General features: G+C 38.5%; 1 protein-coding gene across 4 annotated transcripts in view; it reads right to left on the bottom strand.

Moving 5' to 3' along the window:
* Positions 1-21,950, bottom strand: part of pde4ba (phosphodiesterase 4B, cAMP-specific a) — a 144,861-nt gene that overhangs the window by 21,883 nt on the left and 101,028 nt on the right. For all 4 annotated transcript variants that reach the window (XM_027146233.2, XM_027146234.2, XM_047813143.1 and 1 more), the window contains one exon: positions 21,590-21,639. In XM_027146233.2, the coding sequence (XP_027002034.1) occupies positions 21,590-21,639 (50 nt within the window). The remainder of the gene's footprint in view (positions 1-21,589; positions 21,640-21,950) is intronic.

Below are 21,950 nucleotides of genomic sequence, written 5' to 3'. Positions count from 1 at the left end.
ATAAATGTTTCCTATTAGATGATGTGAGTCTGGATCATTTTCATCAGATGAGGCTGCAGCAAAAACAGGAACATGTTCATCAGTACCTTCATTACAATTTACATTTGTGTTGGCTATTTGAGCAGCCAGTAATAAAACGTGAGCTTTCACAGATCAGGGCTTGCTGTTTACTCTGTTGTCTGATAGAGAGATAATGTTCCCCTACTGTTTAGAAAGACTGTGACGGCTCAGAGTCTTCTAAGTCCTTTTCAAAAGTCAGTCTGAAATATACCAAAGAGATTTTGCTGTTAACTAATCATGAATTAGATGATTTAAAGAGACTTATTGTGTTCATATGTATCAACTAATATCTTATTCAGATTTGATGAGATATAGCTGATCTTGTACACATTCATTCAGCTTCAAAAAGCACTTTATCCTGATCAGCATCACGGTGTATCCGAAAACTGTTCCAGAAAACAATGGGTGCAAAATGGGAATATATCTCTAAAGTAAACCCAGTCCATTGACACACACACCTACTCATGCTTAATCATACCTAGGGTCAGTTTAGTGTAGCCAGTCCACCTGGGAGGTGGAATGAAACCGGAGAACCTGGAGGCTGCAGACACGCATTCAGACACAGGTAACACGTGTGCACATATTTGAGCTCAGCTTTAAACCGAGGACCCTGGACCTAAGAGGTTAGCAGTGCCACCCACTGCGCCTGCAGCTGATCTGTACATCAATAACTGGACTGAAATCAACTGGCACAAATGTCTGGTCCAGGGAGGGCATCTGAGGTTAGCACAGAACGACGCATAACAGTTCCATCATTTATCAGCATGCACACAGATACGCACACACACACACACACACACACACACACAGTCAATGCTTTGTCCTTTTACCTCGCTTGAACCTATAAAGCAGATCCAGTGCCAGATTTCAACATGTTTATTGTGCCAGAAGACTATCTGACCTTCTTAATGTAATACATACAAATTAATTAAGCCCACTTTCCAATTAATTCCAATTTGTAGTGTGATTTTTCCATAGCCAGTTGTTTCACAACATGTCTGACAGGATTTCTTGTTGAAAATAGGCGAGACGGACGCAGGGGCATGATTACCCTCAGCATGTACAAATGATTTGATCTTGTCGCCAACATCTCTTCAGTGGTGTCAAAAAACAACCTCAGCATATTTAACATCTACAGATGAGGGAGGTAGAGAGAGTGACTGGTGTCTGATGGCATCTAGTCCTAAGCCCTAAGTCCTAAGTCACACAGTAGGGAAATTATGTGTCTGGTGTATGACAGAGCGATGTATAATGAATCGAAGATATGGAAAAGACTTGTGATCGATATCACTTCATTTTTCACTGTTTTACTTCATGTCGACTTGCTGACTCGTTTCCTATATAACTTACCATCTACATTTGTGTCATTTATCAGACACTTATGCAGAGCAACTTGCATTTATCTCATTTGCTTTTGCTAATGTTTTATATCTTAGTACTACTATGATAGGGACAGGAGAAACAAATGACAGAAAAGAGCAGAATATCAGTATGTTTTAATGAAGTTTACATGAAATGAAATGTGATATTAAACAAAGTTACCATAAACCGATCCTTTAAACCATCATCCCGAACTCATCGTATCCTTAATTGTGTAACCTCCATGACAAATGAGTGCTTTATAGACATGTGCTTTGTATATTGCTGGATTATATAAGGTTCTAGAGTAATGCAAAATAAATGTCAGAATTTGTCTGACAAAATACACAATGGAATTGAAGCCCTTGACAGACTCATATACTGGATTCACCAGTTAAAATCACTTGCACTAGTACAGCTGTGAACCTTCTGTGAACTTCCCTGTAATGAGCATCTTATTTAAGTTCCATTTAAATAAGAAAAACTTGCTTCTGTGTAAAGAAACAGAATGGTTATTCTAATGAAATTCTGACGAAGACTGTTTTAGTGAAAACATTATTAGCCATGTGTAGTGTTAATTTTTCGTCAGACGAGACGAGACGAAATATGTTCGTCAACAACCTTTTATTTTTCATGACAAGACGATGACAAGACTGCACCACTGTCCAAAAACGCTGACTAAGTCCTGAGCGCAAGTCCACCGTCTAGGCGGCTTTTTGTGTTAAATGATATTTCCTGTCGCTGCGCAGGCGCTTCTATTGTACATGACAGCTTATGTCCCGATGACCGGTTTTTGCATTACGATTAAAAGCAGTATCAATAAAGTAAAAAATGTGATGTGCAGTCAAGTTCGAGTGTATGTACTGTTTAAACGAGTGTTCTCAACTTCTCACTGATACTTTTGTGATTCGCGAACTGTAAATAGGTTGTATTTTAGGCCCACAGTAAAGTAGGCCTATTCTTTTCAGTTTTTCTGAGTATATTTATTTTATTTCTGATTTGAACAGAAACATGAGACACAAGGCAACCAAAACAGTTTTAAAAACCTTTGTAACTTAAGTTGTCAGTCGGAGTCTGTTGGGCCCCAGCTTTTGAATTGTGTTGGTTAAAATAAAATACTCTTCAGAACAAGTTTAATCATTTGTGAATGTGTCTCCTAAATCAGAAATTGAAAACCAGACACGTTTAACATTTGCATTCAACAAAAATCATTCAACAAGTGTATTTTGTCAGGTAATTATGACATTTAACCAATGTTTGAGATATGTGAAACACTTTTTTACTGAAATGTTTATCAGTAATAATCTCAGTAATAATGTGTTATTTTAAAAAAGACTACATTGTTTTGACTAAAACTAGACTAAAATGACGAGACTTTTAGTCGACTAAAACTAGACTAACAAAAAAAAATATGTGAATGACTAAATATGACTAAAACTAACAAGGACATTTGGCACAAGACTAAGACTAAGACTAAATTAAATATAGGTGAGGAAATTAACACTAGCCATGTGGAAGAAAAACGAAGGCTTTTGCGTATTAAAGATTTTTTTGTTTTCAATCCTTTCTTTCTCAAGCCACAAATAACTAAAGTCTTGACACTTACTCACTTACTCACTTCATTTCAAAATTAACAAATATTTTACTAGGCAGATTTTAGGGACTAGATCCTGTTTGAGTATCAAAATAAAAGAGCTATTCATATCCAAATAATCTCTCTCTCTCTCTCTCTCTCTCTCTCTCTCTCTCTCTCTCTCTCTCTCTCTCTCACTCTCTCTCTCACTGGTTGGGTTTGTTTGGCAGGCCCTTTGGCAGAAGAGCTCACAGGGGAAGGGTAGTGTGTCTGCTTTATGGCTGTGCTGACGTCAATGGCATAATTCAGATAGTTAGCAGGGTGCATTGCTCCCCACCAGGCCACTGCCAAAACCCGACACAGACTTCCTTCTCAGCCAGGCACACATCTGCTTGTCTAATACAGACACAGTTTCCAAACGCAGACCTGCCTGTCTGACTATGCTAGAGTGTCTGATTTTGCTTTGAAATTTTGTGTTTATTTTCTAAGAGCGTATAACAGCATACAAAAGAATATACAAGGTTAGAACCTGAAAAGTAAAACTATTTCATTATAAAATTACAGGAAATGATGTGTATCTGGACTGATTCCTGTCTGTGTATTCACAGCAGCCCATGTAGCACTTACATTTTTTTTGTGTGACTTCTTATTCACTGTTGTAGAAAAAACTGTTTTGATTTAAATCATAAGCATGAAAAACGGCTATAAGGATTCTACAGAGATCCAAATAAATAAATAAATAAAATCATCAAGTGCTTGGTTCAAGCACCAAGCATTCATCTCTGATCATAAGCAGATGGACTGCATGAACTGAGCAAGCTTTAGAACGTTAAATCTTTCCAGCAAGTGCGTTTCATGCCTTGTACAGAGGCATCTGCCCTTTCTGTTCCCCCTAAAGATAGTAATGTTGTGTGTGATGTCGACCTGATGCCCCAGCTGCTGTGAGAGGCTCGACGAAGCCGTGCGGCACATTTGCAAAAGTCAAGCTCTCCCGTTACCACTCCAACTATTTAAGTCAGCAGTTAGCTGAAGAGAGGCTATGGGATTTTCTCACCTTTCATCTTATGTGTCTGATATTTAATTTTGCTAAAAGATTACACAATTTTAGCTGAGATAACTAGAAAAGCTGTATCGCATGGTTGTTTAAAGTATCTTACATTCACATAGCATCTCAATGACAGCTCAATAAGATGTTTTCAGATTTTTATCTGAGTCACTATTACAATAGCAGAGTCATGCTGTTATAGGAAAAATAACCAATGACAGGATGCTGTGATGTACACTGACGTGAAGCGATGTTATTGTCACCACCTTGGAGTTGATAATTTATCTATAAAGGCATGTCCTGTAGTTTTTTTACTTTCTTTTTTTTCTCTTTTGGGGGCACAATGGTTTAGTGGTTAGCATTTTTGCCTCACACATCCAGATTTGATTCCTGCCTCTGCCAGGCTGTGTTAACTGAGTTTGCATTTTATCCACATGCCTTGGAGGTTTCCTCTGGGTACTCCGGTTCCTCCGCTAGTCCAAAAACATGTTGTTGGCTGACTGACATCTCCAAATTACCCACAGTGTAATAAAAGGATGTGTGCGTCATTGCACCGTGTGATGGACTGGCACCCCCAGTCCAGCATTTCCCCCACCTTGTGCCCCGAATCCACTGAGTTATGGAATGTCTGCGAAACAAGTCAGTTCTGTCATCACTTATTTTTTAGCAGCTATCTAACAGCCATCGTTCAACTGATTGTTTTCTTTTAAAGTCAACAGGAGGAAAAGAAACACCAAGGCCCAAAGCCCTCAATCCTGCCAGTCAAATCACTAATATACAAAGCACAGACACTGGAGACTCCTTCCATAAATGTTACATAAACAATTCTCATTGGCAACATTATTTTTAACCTTATTTTTAATCCTAGCTTTAGATAGTGATCTAAATTAGTCAGCACTACTACCACAGCTACTCTTACAGAAAACAATTCAACACCATCTAACTAATCAGATTTGAAAATTCAGCGGCTCTTTAGTGTAGAATTTCTTGTCAAATTCTAAAAATTATACAGATTTCAGAATGAAAGATTAAACATATGAAAAAAGTCAGATACCTAGCAGCATAAATCTATCACAGAACAGTACATTACTGGTGGTATACTGTATATAAGCTGTTAAGGGCAGGGTCTCTGATTTTTGAAAGCCAATGTCGACATATAAAATCACCAAAATAAACACGCCCCTAACCCAAATGGGTCCCACCCCTCTATTGATAGCTCCGCCCACACATACATACATACATACCCCAGGCAAATAATGGAAAGAAATGTGTCTTTATCATAGCTGAAGGGAAGTACAATATGATTGCAAATAAACAAACAAACAAACAAACAAAAATGAGACACAAGCATAATCATGCAAAGGACGGCATATATTAGTTTTGTGTAACAAAGCAAAACCAACGTTACTCACCTATCGAGAAAAAAAAAAGCGCCTCGGCAACTTAAGTAAAGTTGAATTTCCCGAGTCAATAACTCCTGAGCTAAACGCTGTTATTACACAAAACGCGGTTGTAGCTGCCTCTCTACATTACTACGATAGAAAAGAGGTGTTATTTGTGTAGTAACAGCGTTTAGCTCAGGAGTTATTGACTCGGGAAACTCCAATCTGTGAATATGCGCCAACTTCCTGCTCCTTCAGTTCTCTCCAGGGCAGGAAAGCCGATCCTATATTAACACGTCCTACTTCTTGCCTTATTGTAAGCCTTTCTTTTCTTTCTTTCTTTGTTTTTATCCTCCATGTCAATGTTTAAAACTGCTTTCTGCTAACATCACACATGCGCACTGAACACTCTCTACGCCGCATATTGACAAGCCCCGCCCCTTTCTGCTCATTGGCTACACGTTTGTTTTGTTTTTTGTTTCGATTTTTGTCTATTATTCGACCCGACTCAGTTTTCTGAAGCATTTCTCAAAAATCGGAGACCCTGCCTTTAATCTGAGAGGTGTAGGAAAGCTCCATGGTCTGCGCCAAGACACGCTGATAAATCATATCACAGGGGAAAGCAGAATAAAAACAGCACAAAGCATTACAGCATCATTCCTCACATCAGATATGTCAGAGTAATAAACAAATGAAAAGTCTTTACAGAGCCACCATGTTCCTGTTGACTATTTGAGCAATGTAAAAGTACCTTCATGTAACACATGCAAATGCGTGACCTTATTCCCATGAGAGGACACTTCATCCTTCATTTCACAGGCAACAAGGCCTCAGTGTGTAGCACTGCTTGAGGCCTAAATGCTAATAGAATATTATTACTTCAAATGTTCTCATAAAACTGCTATTGCTAAGTCACTGGAAACACTTCAGTATGAAGTCAAACACTGTATTAAACATTTACTTTGTAGGGAAAGGTTAAAAGTAAATAAAAGTGCAAATAGTCAAGGAGTCAAAGGTAGTTATCGGGGTATGACATAACAGAATAGTCTTTTCTATGCAAACTTTATGAAAATGTAAGATTGTTTGACTGGAAGCTTTAAATAAACCTTCACGAGTTATTTGTCATATTTGCAGTATTGCGTATATATAATAGTATTTATTTATTTATTTATTTATTTATTTATTTATTTATTTTGGAGTGGATGTTTTAAATTGTGCAAAAAATATACAAAAAGTGGGAGAGCTTTAAAAAGAGTGAATGTATTTATTACTTTCCTTTCCTTCATCCTTTCTTATCTTGTTGCTTCTGTATAATAATAATTAAAGCTTCTGAAATTGGGCAGGTTGATTGACAGACTCTAACTGCCTCAAGACAGGATATTACTGTCCTGATCTCTCTTTTACAGCACAAATTACCATGTTTTTTATTTTTATTTTACATGATTTGGCTGACAACCTTTTCCAGGTTGACTTACATAAATCATATTTTATACATCTAAGCAGTTGAGGGTTAAGGCCCTTGCTCAAGAGCCCAGGGGTGGCAGCTTGTCAGTGGTGGGATTTGAACACACATCCCTCTGATTTACAGTCCATCGTCCTAACTACTGGGCTTAACAATAAATGCTTAAAAAAAAGGAATTGTGTATATACATGATTTTATATTTAGTTGTCTTTAAGGAGAGGTTTATTAAGACATTTTGGTACCGATACAGCTGTGTCCTTTTTTTTTTCTTCAGATTTCTAAAGCAAGGAAGAATTAAATCAGTTTTGTTTTTTTCAGCAACATCACAAACTGATTTGAAAGGAAGCTGGTGAGTGAACTACTGTTCAAAGCTGTTGTAAAGTAAGTGATAACAGAGTGATTAACTTGTTTTGTGGAAGTTCCACAAGATTAAGTGTGACAGTAAATTGAAACTATTTGTCATTCTGTAATGAATACAAAACTGCAATTGTGGACAAACTGGTGTAATAAAAGGTATAAAATACTTCGATCAGATCTCTGCATCGCACCACGCTGTATAGAAAGCTGTATAGTATATTATCAGCTATTGACAGCTATTAAAAGCTTCCTGATATGTTACCTGATATGACATTATCAATGGATTATTTTATTTTTTCACTCTTCAAGACATTTTAAAAGGTCACATTTTTAGTGGCCAGGGGTTTTACACTTACTCCATCAACATTCCCCGAACACACACCTCTCTCACTGGAGACCAGGTCTGTTTGAAAATATTTGTAATGATGTCATCCCATCTCTAGGGGTTTAGAGTACATAAACATGGAGCATGGCTCAGATCTGAGGCCAGTTTGGCACATAGGGGTGAACCGATGGCTTTGGGACAGCGGTGTGGTATTCCTCACCTCTGCACACAGAATCAACACACGCTGCACATCAGTCGAGCGGGCGGCCTGCTACGACATGTAAACATCACACGTAAAGTTTCTCACATCAGTCAAAGTCATCCAGTGGTCGAACACAATCACGTAGGCATGGTGTACACATACACACATACACACACACACACACACACACACACACACACACACACACACACACACACACACACACACACACACACAGCAGAAAGATCTTCAGTTCCAAAGAAAAAAGGTACTAAAAGCTTAAACCAAGTCACAATCAACACTAGCAGCCTCACCCCCCACCCCCACTGCACACACACGCACACACACACCAGACACAGACACACAGCCGGACACTTGACTCAATAGGAATGTGGTGTACAGAATCCTGGTCGAGTCGTCATGGTTATCACACAGGCTTCCTTTAGGCTGACGTTTTCCCGACAGACGGGAAGACCCTGTGTGTTTGGGTGGCCTGTTGGTGCCACTGTTGCTATGGCTACCATGCCCAAAACAGATGATGGGAAAGGATTTGGCTGACGATGCTCTGCTGTTTCTAAACGGTGCCTGTGTTTAGTGAGCGTCTGTGTTTTATAAATGAAGCCTTTTTCTTATAAGTGTCCTTTTTTTCACCAGTAGTTTGAACATTACAGGAAATAAGGGAGAGGATGGAGACAGCAAAAGGGAAAAAGGGAACAATGGCGAAAGTGAGAGGTAATAATTTATAAGGAAATGAGTATAATTTACACTGTATAGAGCCTTTCATTTAAGAATAAAATGATGCACATGACTGGTTCAAAGAAATAAGTAAAGGCAAACCCAGACAAATGTAATACAGGGTCCAAAAAAGAAGATGGTTGGGTTTTAAGCTGGACTTTCGAGGAGCAGATACACAGTGCTTGAAAAAATAAGCATTAATAGAATGTTTCCTATTCCTTTATTACTGGACGAGGACAAACAATGCATTGGCAGTGTTGGTTAGCCTGTTTAATGGTGCATGCTGGAGTGTGAGGTCAGCCGAGGCCCTGTTCTGGAAAACCGCCTGGATAATAATGTGTCAACTGAGTCCTAACACTACATAGCCTGGGAACAAGCAGAAAGTGTGGGAGACAGAGCGAGCGAAAAAGGCCACACACACTGTAAGTCTAATGGCATCACTCTGAATGTGTGTGTGTGTGTGTGTGTGTGTGTGTGTGTGTGTGTGTGTGTGTGTGTGTGTGTGTGTGTGTGTGTGTGTGTGTGTGTGTGTGTGTGTGTCTGTGTCTGTGTGTGTGTGTGGTGTGAGTGTATGTGACCTGACAGGACATGGTCACAGAGCACATTACTGCAGATACATAATAAAATACATCACCACCTCAGAGTTGATTATTTTCCTATAACAACACATCACAAAGCTTATTCCTCTTATACCACAGCATTTCTTTTAACATTTGTTCATTTCTTTTTAAACCAGTTTACAGTTACTAATAATTACGTGGAACGTTCAAGAGACAAGTTATCACTTATACCAGCTACAGTACAGTTGTCTTTCTTTTTTTCTCTCTCTATAGGTACAAGTAATAAAAACCCATAAGGTACTGAGAAAAGTTGTCTCGCATGGTGGAAAACATACTGGCATTGTAAAGCCCTGACACTAGAGACTCCTTCAATCAGCTTATTAGAAGAATTGAATTATTGTTAAAGTTACCGGTATTGAAAGTGAAATAAGATATTGTTGACTAATCAGATTTGTGAATTCAGCCAAAACAGTGGTATACAGCTGAACATGAAAATAAACATGGAATAACTACAAAAACACTGAAAATACAAACCTATATTATATGTATATATGAGAGAATTTCACAAAAAAGCATCCCTATGTGTGAATATACATACACAGTCCCTTCGTGGTTGTTGTCGCCAAGAGTTTTGTTTTTTCTTGTGAAAAAATATGGAAATGACAAAATGACAAGCAGAGGTTTCTTCCAGTAAAGACACATACTGTATGTCATTATTTTCTATGACAGCATGTGGATTGAAGAGTACTGAATGTGTGTTGTGATGATGTCACATGACACGGCTTGGCCCAATTCTGCGGAAAATGTGCGGTGATTTTGAAAGTATTTGCTTAATTTTGTGATTATGTCTGTAATCGCAAAATTGTGAAATCATGGAGGTGTACACACATGCATAAACACACACAACCATAAACTATTTGTTTGCGTTGCATATAAAGGTCTGTCCGATGACTTTATTGTGTCCCATGGCTGAAAATTGACATGTTTAGCAAAACAAGAATGCTTGTCGTACTTCCTGGAAATAATTATATAGGAATTCAGGGCAAGCGTTCCTGTGATAGTGAGTGATTCATATGGTGACGGGTTAAGGTTCTAAACCCACAAACATGTCTCAATCCAACAAGGAACTACATTATACAGGTACAGAATCATTTTGAGAAACTGTGAAATAACCACATGTAGCCTCTGACATTAATTTCAGCCATTAGTTTTGTGGCTGTGGAAACAAATGCTGAGCTCATGTCTTCTGCCAAGGAGGGAATTACCAAAACCTCAGTGGTCAAACTTGCATTGCTCCAGGATTACTCACTAATATTGCTGTTGGAGATCACTAGCTCCATTCCAGACTGAGGCAGGACCCCCAACCGGGCTCCTTAGTGACGGTGACAGTGACGCAGGTTTGCGTTCTCTCGACTGGACCACCATAAAGTCCACCATTGTACTTCTCTGAGCAAGCAAGCCACCAAAAGCCTTAGACAGATTACACAAGCCAGGGAGCTTTATTAGGCCTAAGGCAGCTACATCTAACAATATTAGCACTCTGTTAAAAAAAAAAAAAAAAAAAAAAAGTAGCTGCCTACATTGTGCAGATCAGATTTCATTGCCATGGTCAATCCTGCTTTACGACACTAAGCCTAAATCAATAAGAGTGAATTATGCCATGTGGCTTCAAGCTGTGATGCAATATTCAAACCTCACATGCTGATCCCTTCCTATGAAGGTTTACAGCTCTGAGTGATCCCACATCACATACAAGGACTGGACCAAAAGCTCTGCACTGATACAAGCCTTGCGGATCTCAGTAAGGGTCATGCTTTTGCCTACACACACACACTCAATCCTCTGTAGTGCTCTTGAGACATGAAAACCCTGTTTATGCTTCAGACTGTTCTTCGGAAAGCTCTTAGTTTTTCTGAACAGCTGGAGAATCTTAACTGTCCATCAAACAAAGTGAAAGCAGAGAAAATAGCTCATGTGGTATGAATGTCTGTAAGACTGTTATTAAGAAACCACTAAGTATGAACCGCTACGAATCTCTGACAAGGAAGACGCCTTTGGTTAATGTTAATTAAAAAGGTCTCTGTACAGAAGAAGCATCCATATGGCATGTCCAGACTGAATTTGTTGAAAGATAAGATTGATACATATTAGTTTCAGATGATTAGTGTTTTGGGGAAGTTGTGGCCTAATGGTTAGAGAGTCTGACTCTTAACCCTAAGGTTGTGGGTTCGAGTCTCGGGCCGGCCACGACTGAGGTGCCCTTGAGCAAGGCACTGAACCCCCCCCAACTGCTCCCCGGGCGCCGCAGCATAAATGGCTGCCTACTGCTCCTGGTGTGAGTTCAAGGTGTATGTGTTCACTGCTGTGTGTGTGTGTGTGTGTGTGTGTGTGTGTGTGTGTGTGTGTGTGTGTGTGTGTGTGTGTGTGTGTGTGTGTGTGTGTGTGCACTTTGGATGGGTTAAACGCAGAGAACTAATTCTGAGTATGGGTCACTATACTTAGCCATATGTCCCTTCACTATAGGATTCTAGTTATTATGTTAAGTGGAATCTTTATAATACTCTTCTTTAACACTTATTTAAGTGCCTCCATGTTACAACTGAAACATGAATAGCAATAGAGCGCTAACAGGAGTTACCTAAAGCGATTCAATGCATGACATAAAATGAACTTATTCCTGTTATTAAGCCAGTAAAACTGGGAAAAGTCTGTTATTCCTATCTGTCTTTTGTCTCTGTCATGCCTCTTCCTGCGCTAGCTCTGTGCCTATGAAAGGACAAAAACGAGCCGAGCGCCAATGCGGGATCGGAGGAAGTGATGTTCAAGTCTGCACACATAAATGAGCAAAACAAGGCAAACAAAAGCTTGTGATGACATTTGTTGTTTGTTTCTACAATCTGAATATTTTTCATGCCTAAACTGATGATGCGGCAATAAAGAATTCAGGCTAATTATAGACTATGGATCTTCTTACGGAAAGTGAGACGAGTGGACACGATGGAAAATAAATATTAATAGAAAAATGGGTTTCCCTGCAAGGAATAGGAAATGGACTGTTACTGGATGTTAGGCTATCTACACAGCAGAGTTTATACAAACACTAACATGCTGAAATAAGTCCTTTAACTGGAAGTGCACCTATATGTGGCACTTGTCCCATATTAGACAAGCAATGGCTGTACCATGGAAGCTTTACAAGCCTGCCCTTTGGGATTGTTTTTCATTTTAATCTAGTTATCATACCATATTAAAATGGCAAGGCAGTGATATGGCTTTTATGCCAAGGACACACTGAGTGGCATTTCAGGCATTGCTTTAGGGTTGGACTTACTGTTGGGAAAGACTTGAGTTCCCAAAAGCCTTCGCAAATAACACCTTAGTCCTCAAACACTCTGATGCTGTCAGCATATGATCAATGGTGAAGGACTGAGTGGGGTAATGTGTACTTGAAGGAGCCGTGTGCCAACGCATTCAAAGAGCGCACTGTTTAAAGACCTGGACTAATGGATGGACAGTTACGATCATAGATACATCATTTCAAAGACTGTAAGCTATTTCCTTTTGGCCAAATTGCTAATAAAGGCAGACTGATAAGCAAATCTGTGTACATGCCAGACATAGTGGACTACTCAGTGCTTATCTTTGTTGTGACTCTGTGTTAATCTCACTAAGATAAAGCTTCACCTTAAAAGGCAACCGGTAAAGTCCTAACTTATAGTTTGGTTATTTATTTTATGACACAGCACCGTTGGAAAGCTTTATAACAGCAGTAGTTCTAGTTCTATAACAGTAGCAGTGGTAATTATTTAATTAATTTTTTTTATTCTGTTACTGTGCCTGTGCGGCTCATTCACAGGGACATGTACAATGTGGCAGACACTAATTTAGCACAATACACTAAGCAGAATAATGATCTAATTAAAAAAAGGAAAACATACTACACAAGAATCAACATGGAGAAGTTTTCTATATAGAGACTTTTATTTAACATTTAAGGACAGAGTCTCCAGAGTCAAGGCTTTATAAAGGTCAGAAAATTTTCCACCAAGGAAAAGTCCTCAGGATAGAGCAGCTTCCCAGCTGCTTAATAGCGGTCTGCAATTCTTTTTGTCTTATAAACTTCATGACAAAAAAAAAGGCTGGTTATAGATGCTAATATATATGGATTTTGTCTTGCAGATGTTACAATGGTAAAAAATATTACTTAATAAAAATATAAAGTGTTGGGAAATCACTGTTGTAAAAAAAGAAAACATTTTGGGATACCTAAAGAATATTATTTAATAACAACAATGTTCGGTAACTACAGTGAAACTAAAATAATAATATTTTTAATTAATATTTTATGTAAGTAACAGGAAGAATATATGCTTAGTTCCATCTAATCTTTTAGACTCATAACAAGGAAATGCGTTTGCAATTCTTTTTCTCTCCTTCCCACGTTGTCAAATCGGTCACTTACCAAATCAAAACATTCTTATCATAACAAAACACTCTGATTACTATTAAGAGTTAGGAACCATTTATTCCCAGAAGGACCGCTGGCTTACGTTAGTATGTGGAAAAAAATCTCAGCGAGCTTAACACCTCTAAAATGTTTTCCTGTTGGGAGACTTTGTTAAAAGTGCACCTGATAACGCAGACCACCGCACGTGTCTGTTTGTGTTTATGATAAGACGTGCAGGAGCATAGGCCACACACACACACACACACACACGTTATGATAAGAATAGAGCCGTACATTGCACCTGTTGGAGGCATCACAAAGATGACAGACTAGCAATCTAAGCTTCACGGCTTCTGCAATAACAACACTGGTGTGTCTACGTGACAAAGTGAACACCTCTGTAGTGTCTACGTGAAAGTACAACACCTTTACATATATCAAAGTAACTCACATAGCTGCTTAGACACAAGCTGGGGATAACACCAGAACACATATACTGTATAAATATACTGTGTCAATTTAAAATGATTTAAAATACGTATTTCAATGAAATGCGGTTTCACTGAATGTTTTTTGGGGGGGCACGGTGGCTTAGTGGTTAGCACGTTCGCCTCACACCTCCAGGGTTGGGGGTTCGATTCCCGCCTTTGCCTTGTGTGTGTGGAGTTTGCATGTTCTCCCCGTACCTCTGGGGTTTCCCACGGGTACTCCGGTTTCCTCCCTCGGTCCAAAGACATGCATGGTAGGTTGATTGGCATCTCTGGAAAAATTGTCCGTAGTGTGTGAGTGTGTGAATGAATGAGTGTGTGTGCCCTGCGATGGGTTGGCACTCCGTCCAGGGTGTATCCTGCCTCGATGCCCGATGACGATGAGGCTCCCCGTGACACAAGTAGTTTGGATAAAGCGGTATTGAATGAATGAATGAATGAATGAATGAATGAATGAATGAATGAATGAATGTTTTTTGTATATATCTTGTATATCAAAGCCAGTGCACATGGCAGAAAAGATGCACAATTCGCCTGAGATGTGTCCTGCTCTGTGTTTTTCTCCTACCTCAAACAGTCTTAATGCTTTACATCACCACTGCAGCGCCACACACTAAGAGAGCACCTGAGGATACAGAGCTGTGTAATTATCTTCACACATGCCTAATAATAGAAATAAACATTTCTTCCTGACAGTGACACAGAAGTGCACCACGGAAAATAAATATTTATGCAAAAAGGACATCTCTGCAAGGATATGTAAATAAATCTTACTAAATAAATAAATAAAACTGGATGTTACAGAGTTCCGATTTATGAAAATGTGTCAGTGAGGAACTAATTTGCAAACCAGAAATATAACATTTTTCACTTCAATTTCAGTCAGTTGAAACAAAAAATTATTTCAATTCTGATATAAAATGAGTCTGGACGCTGTCGGCTTTCGGTGCGAGATGTGTGTAAGTGGTTGAAGACATTTTTGATGCTTCCGAACAAACACTTGTTGCATCTCAGAGAACAGAAATGATATCAGTTTGATATCGGCATTTACTTGAAAGATAGAAACATTTGTGTGGAAAAATTGCTCCAGAAGCCAGGCAAAACCAGAACTACTAATATAGTGAAAAGCTAATATTATAGAATGCTACAAATTCTTAAAGCCATTCTTCAAGCATCTAATTCCATCTGAGCAATGGGTTATTGATCGGAAGGTCAGGGTTCAAGCCCCAGCACTGCCAATCTGCCACTGTTGGGCAACTGAGCAAGGCCCTTAGCCCTCCCCTGCACACTGACCCCAATCTCCTCAGTTGGGATTTACTGTGTTGTAAAGTACATGTGATAATAATAAAGGTGTCTTTGCCCAAATTCATTTCATTTTCATTGCTTAAATCATGAATAAATGAAGTAAATGTAATGAAGTTCCTACATTAACCAATAACAAATCTTTCCAGCCAATAAGCAGTAATGCATTAATCACTATGGCTTGGTTGTCAATTGGTAAGATTAGTTAAGTAACATTAATTCGAGAGACCTGAGCTCTGCTGATTATAAGTTTTATTTGAATATTGTGTTAATAATGGACATAGTCACAAAGCAGCTTTACAAAAATATATGAATTAAGGAAATAAATGATAAATTCTTCCCTACCGAGCAAGCCAGATTTGATGGTCGTGAGGAAAAACTCCCTGAGACGATATGAAGAGAAACCTTGATAACAGCCGGAAGGGATCCTCATCCGGGTGACACCAGAGAGTGGGATTCTAAAATAAATAATGGAAGGAGTCTCCAGTGCCAGAAATGGCTCTGTAATTGGCCCAGTTTCTCTTGAACTCATGCCTCCCCTGTTTTAGTCCTTACATAATACAGTAGTGATAGATAAATGAGCATTAATGAAAAGCGTTAGCGAATCTGCTTCTTCATTTTAAGAATATGTGAAAAATACCTCACCTTCGCAGCTCTATTCACATTACTATGTGTATATCTAAGCATTACAGCAATAAATAAATAAAACTACTGCAAGCCTGATTCTATGCTATTAAAGCTGTAGATGAGAAATGTTTGATTATGCCGATGTAATATCAGCATGCATTAATAATGAGTCTAAATCCAACTGCCTTTGAGTTAAATGTGTACTAGGGCATAATCTTGTAGGTGTGTATGTGTGGCTGAGGTGACACAACAGGATACAGGAGTACACACTCTGTTCTATCAACATAGCTTAATCTGAATGACAAATAACCATGTGCAGCTATGTAGCTTAGTACAATACCAGGGTGCCAAGGGCAATTCCTGTGAAAGAAAGTAGTGGATAAGAAATGTAGCACTTAAAAGCTCTTAAACACAGCGATCAAGAATTATTAACCCAACAGAGACATGCTCTAATAACACAGTTATTTGTGATTTTATCTCTCAGCAGGATATACTGCTACACAGCCTTGTTTTCCAAAAAAACGTTCTTCAGCATTCTGTTATGATGAGGCAATATCAAAGAGAATTGTACCATCTACCACCTTGAATTTGTTAAGACCCACCCCTTTTATAAGGGCCAATCACAAGCTTGGGCACATGGTGTGTTTGTCTACAGAGTGTGTGAAAGATGTGTACATCTTTCGTTTGCTCTGCAATTATATCATATACTGTACGTCATAGAAGGTAGTTTGAACTAAGCTGAAGCCTGAGATTGAAGCTTGTTCTTTTATTCATAACCCACATCTCGTCTGAACGATTTACTAAAAGTGTCTCAGTTTACGTTTGTGTTATGGCGTCATATGTACCTGTGATGTTCTTGTTTACAAGATCAGAAGGCAAAATTTAACTAATTCTCCTTCTCACTATCAGGACATTTCACATAAACATATGATGTCAGAAGACACGCACACAAAACAGACGCACACAGATATATGACTGTACATTCACATAAACATGTAGACATGTTATACTCATGAAAAATAGGAATTACTACACTGAGCAACTGCTCTCGTTTTCAGATTTGCTCATCTCTACAATCTTGACATGATACTGCTCTGACATGGCCCTGAAGAGGTCAACCACAGAGCGTCCATGGATAAGAGAAGATTTAGCAGTACTTCACAGTACAGCTTGTCCTGATAAAAGATATGAACTGACCTAGACGCAAATCTCTATGTGAATGCAGTCATTACTGCCCACACGTGTGTGTGTGTGTGTGTGTGTGTGTGTGTGTGTGTGTGTGTGTGTGTGTGTGTGTGTGTGTGTGCGTATGTGTATGAAAACTATACTATCAGCTCTTTCCTCATAAAAATCTTCAAAATTTTCCCACTCATTAATTTGCAGGTAGAGTCATCGCTCGGCATGTCAGAGAAGCTCACACACACACACACACACACACACACACACACACACACACACACACACACACACACACACACACACACACACACACACACACACTCTGAAAAACACCTCCAGGGTTCCGGTGGATTCCAACAGTGAGGGGAAAAACAGGAAAAATCTGCGCTCTCCTTCCTGCCCTCTGACCCTGTTTGTGTGACACGCAGGAAGCAGTTTAGTAGCAGACAGGAGGTCAGTTGTTCTCTCATTCTCATTGTCTCCATAGCTGAGTGTTACATCATTAACACGCAGCAGACACGGAGACTCATAAAGCCTGAGTGTGTCATTGTGTCTGAGAGGGATAAGGAGGATGTTTATGACAGTCAATATAAGATTCTTTAAAAAAAAAAAAGGAAAGAAAAGAAAAGAAAAAAAAAGTAAGGCACAGGTGGAAACGAGGCAGAAAGGAATATCTACCGTGTGATGTGTTTTCAAATATGTCTGTATCTTGTGAAGAGGGAAACAGCAGGGATGATGTTATACTGAACAATGATACTGAAACAAGGCTAAAATATGTGCCATTGTGTCACTGTCAGTGTCATAAAACTTCTGTCAACAGATCAGTCAACAAAATACTGGCACGACTGGGTCAGAATTAGTTATCAGCTAATACTCATACTATCGAAAATATAAAAACAACCTTTATATGTAGACATTTTAGCCTTAGCTTTGGTATATCCCTGAAATATAAGTGTCTTAATTGCTTAATTGTATTTTAATTGTTCAGATGTTAAGTTTTTATATTACTACTACAACTACTAGTACTAATACTGTTATAATAATAATAATAATAATAGTCATAATAATAGTCATAATAATAATAATAATAATAATAATAATAATAATAATAATAATAATAATAATAATAATAATAAACAGTTTTGATTTGATACTTTTCCTACAACACCACATCGATGCTTCTCTCATAGCACTTCACACTTTAGTTCCAATTTTCTTAGTTAAATAACATTATAGACTGTTTAATATCGCTCGTAGGTTACATGGAGTGTCTGGCATACATTAACCAGAGACCTTTTTTTTTATCTATTTATTTATTTATTTTTACCAGAGACCAAAAATAGTATATTTTATAGTTTTTGATGTGTCCAGATTCAGCATCGAGAAGCTTTTTCATATCACACTCCACAATGGTGGTTAATGGTTCTTGCAAAAGTAGACACTCAGTGCTTTAAGAATTTTTCAGATTTTCAACAAAGCATTTCTGATTTTTTTTTTATCCTAGCTTACTGGGTGCAATATTGTTTTTGAAAAATTCCCAAAATAATAAAATAAAATAAAATAAATAAAACTTTTTTTTTCACACAAAGTATAAAAGTATTTTTCACATAAGTATCTAAATTTTTAAGGTGTTTTCTTCAACGACTAAAATTCTTTATACGTTTAACCCAACAGAGAGAAAAACACGTCTCATACTGAAAGCCAGCAGTGTCCTGACTCATTTTATGTCAGAATTGTGGATATAAAATTGTTCACAAGTCGATTTCCATTACACGCATAGAATTCCAGTGTACTGGTAAAAAGCTTCCGGTACTTGTAATAATACAGCTATGAAGACAATGTTGTCTGAGCTGCTATGTCAAAATACACCTTTAATGATCTTTTTAAAATGTATTTTCATTTTCACTATGCCCATAAACATATGCTTCCAGTTAAAAAATGATAGAAGACTTCCTTCTTGGTTATGACATATGTTTAGTTGTTACGATACACACATTGTTTTAATTCTGTGTCCGGTTAAAAAAAACAAAAAAAACAAGTACACTCTTGCACAATGCAGTGGTGTACACAAGACTGCTGAAAGTGCTAGAGGTTTCTAATTGTGTGTGCAAATGGTAATTAAACACAGTGTCAAAACAAACGGATAAGTAAATAAAAATGTTCAGCACTGAGTCACTGCGGCTCTGTATACTGGTAAGATTGATCAGGGTTGACTGACTTCAGGAAGTGTATACCAGTCCACCTGGGCTGAGGGGAAGTCAACAAAAGCCGCATGCTGCTGATTGACGTCAATCACAACCCACTGCACCTGACAGGAACACCTCCTACTGACAATACACACCTCACTCTCTCACAATCTCTCTCACAATCTCTCTCTCTCTCTCTCACTCTCACCGGAGCTTGTTTCTTTGTTCTCGTTATAAATGACAAGAGATTAGAGGAAGTAATGAATCTACTGAAATGCTAGTATGAGGAAGTTTGTGACATTGATCTTTTAGTATCGTTTCCCTAAAAAAAAAAAATCTTCTTAATAATTATTAAGATCTTAATAAGTAATTTTATAGATTTAATAATAAAAATCCTGAACTTCGTGCTCTGGTGTGAACCGCCGTATAATGTGGAAGCTTTATATTTCTCATTTACTGCTTCCAGTATTACCTCACTGAAAACAAATGCAGCCAAGGATTTCTCAACTATGACAGTATTCTCCATGTTTCAGAGAAACGCTCGTGTTTCTCTGTAGTGCAGGCTCGAGCTTGCATATGTGAATTTCTGGTGTGACGCTCCATGCGTCCCTCAAGGCCAAAGCGGGGGAATTTGATGGAATTTTCCCAGCCATTATCCCAAAATGCTGACCTACTTGTCAGACAAAACAGCCCCCTAAAATGGTATTGTGTGGCTTGTTCAGCAGGTGTGTGTGTGTGTATGTGTATACAGTGTATGTAGGGTGCATAAGCAATAAGACAAATGATTGTAATTATGCTGACATTAGGCTCAATTCCGGAAAGGAGTGTGCATTCACACGTACACCATCATCAGTGCTACGAACGTACTCCAGTCTCCCAAGGCCTATAAACAGAAACTAGACTCAACAACATCAAATATGGGCAATATAGTATGGTGTGTGTGTGTGTGTGTGGGTGTGTGTGTGTGTGTGTGTGTGTGTGTGTGTGTGTGTGTGTGTGTGTGTGTGTGTGTGTGTGTGTGTGAATGAGTATGGGTTGATGCGTGGCTGAGTGTATATGTGTATGGCCATGAGTTTGGGAGCAATAAGTGCTTGCCACATCCTGTGGGCTTCCACTGCTCCTGTACTAGACTCAACAATAGGTAATGCTCTGTGTTTATATGTGTGAGTGTGTGTGTGTGTGTGTGTGTGTGTGTGTGTGTGTGTGTGTGTGTGTGTGTGTGTGTGTGTGTGTGTGTGTGTCTGTGTGTGTGTGTGTGTGTGTGTGTTTTGTCGAGTCAATCACCAGAGTCTACCCTGGAGATGATTGATGGTAAATGAGAAGATGCTAGGAAGAGTGTGGGGAGTCACGTAGCCAAATGTAACACAGCAAAGTCACTGCAACCAGACAATTCCTCTGGGGTATTAAAAAAATCTTTTTTTAATCTTTTTATTTTCCATGATATTTGTGTTTCTTATTACTCCTCTCTACGCATACAGTAGTATGGGCTGTTTAGACTAGTCCAAGCCGTGCAGATGGACGTCAACTCAGAAACACATACAGTACAGAAAGCAGCCTATTGCATGTTGTTCATCTGAAAATACTTTCGATTATAAAGCCAGTTCCACAAAGTAACTGCACAAATCTATGCTGGTAATTAAACAATCCAAATGCTAATTCCCCCAATGATATAGATGTTGACCTTTGAGTAAATATGAAATAAAATACTGGCACTTATGTATAATGTTTCTTTAATGTAATTCCAATTCCAAGGGATTAAATAAAGGGATATCTGATTCATCTCAAATCAAATCATATTGATATGTTTCGATCTTCTTACCTGGCACTTTGCTTCTATTTCTGGATAGAGGCTAAACTACACTTTCTTGTACTGGTACAATGAAAAAAGTGTAATCTAATCTAATCTAATCTAATCTAAACAGAATATTTATATGATGACAAAGTGATGTGAAGAGACTTTACTTTAAGATGTCTGTGCTCTCTGCTCTGTGTCATTCATCTCTTAAACACAGACACAATTAAACACAGACACACACACACACACGCACACACACACACACACACACACACACACACACACACACACACACACACACACACACACACACAAAACCCACAGAAATACCACACAATAGGAAAATTGAGACCCAGTCAGATCTTTAAACATGGATTTTAAAATAAACACAAAGATAAGTTATATTGTGTATTTTGCTACAGCTAGTCAACCAAATGTCTCAGCACATGAAATGTTAATCAGACTGCTTTACACATTCACATTATAATGAAGTGTGACGGCTTACCAGACAGGCAGACTCTGGTGAGGGGCGGCTGCGTTGTGGCCGGTGATCTCCTAAGTGGAAAAAAATTGTGCAAATAATAGTGGGCTTCAGCACATTTAATATATTTAACAGGATATAAAACTACCACGTTCATTTGTGTGCCTCTGCGTTTCATGTTATCTTAGCGAACTGACCATATACCTCAAAGCTCTGACACCTGAAGACTGAAATAAAGTCTAATATGTTATGCTGTAAATCATTTATTAATGGCTTAGACATATGAATATGCTCTAGATCTTTAATGTTATATGGTATTGCCTTCAATATTCCCAGAGAGAGCTGATCTTCCTGAATATTTCCAGAAAGAACAGCCAGCCTGTGA

Source organism: Tachysurus fulvidraco, chromosome 5 (genome assembly GCF_022655615.1).
Source record: "Tachysurus fulvidraco isolate hzauxx_2018 chromosome 5, HZAU_PFXX_2.0, whole genome shotgun sequence".
Taxonomy (NCBI): domain Eukaryota; kingdom Metazoa; phylum Chordata; class Actinopteri; order Siluriformes; family Bagridae; genus Tachysurus; species Tachysurus fulvidraco.
This window is presented reverse-complemented; position numbering and strand designations above follow the sequence as displayed.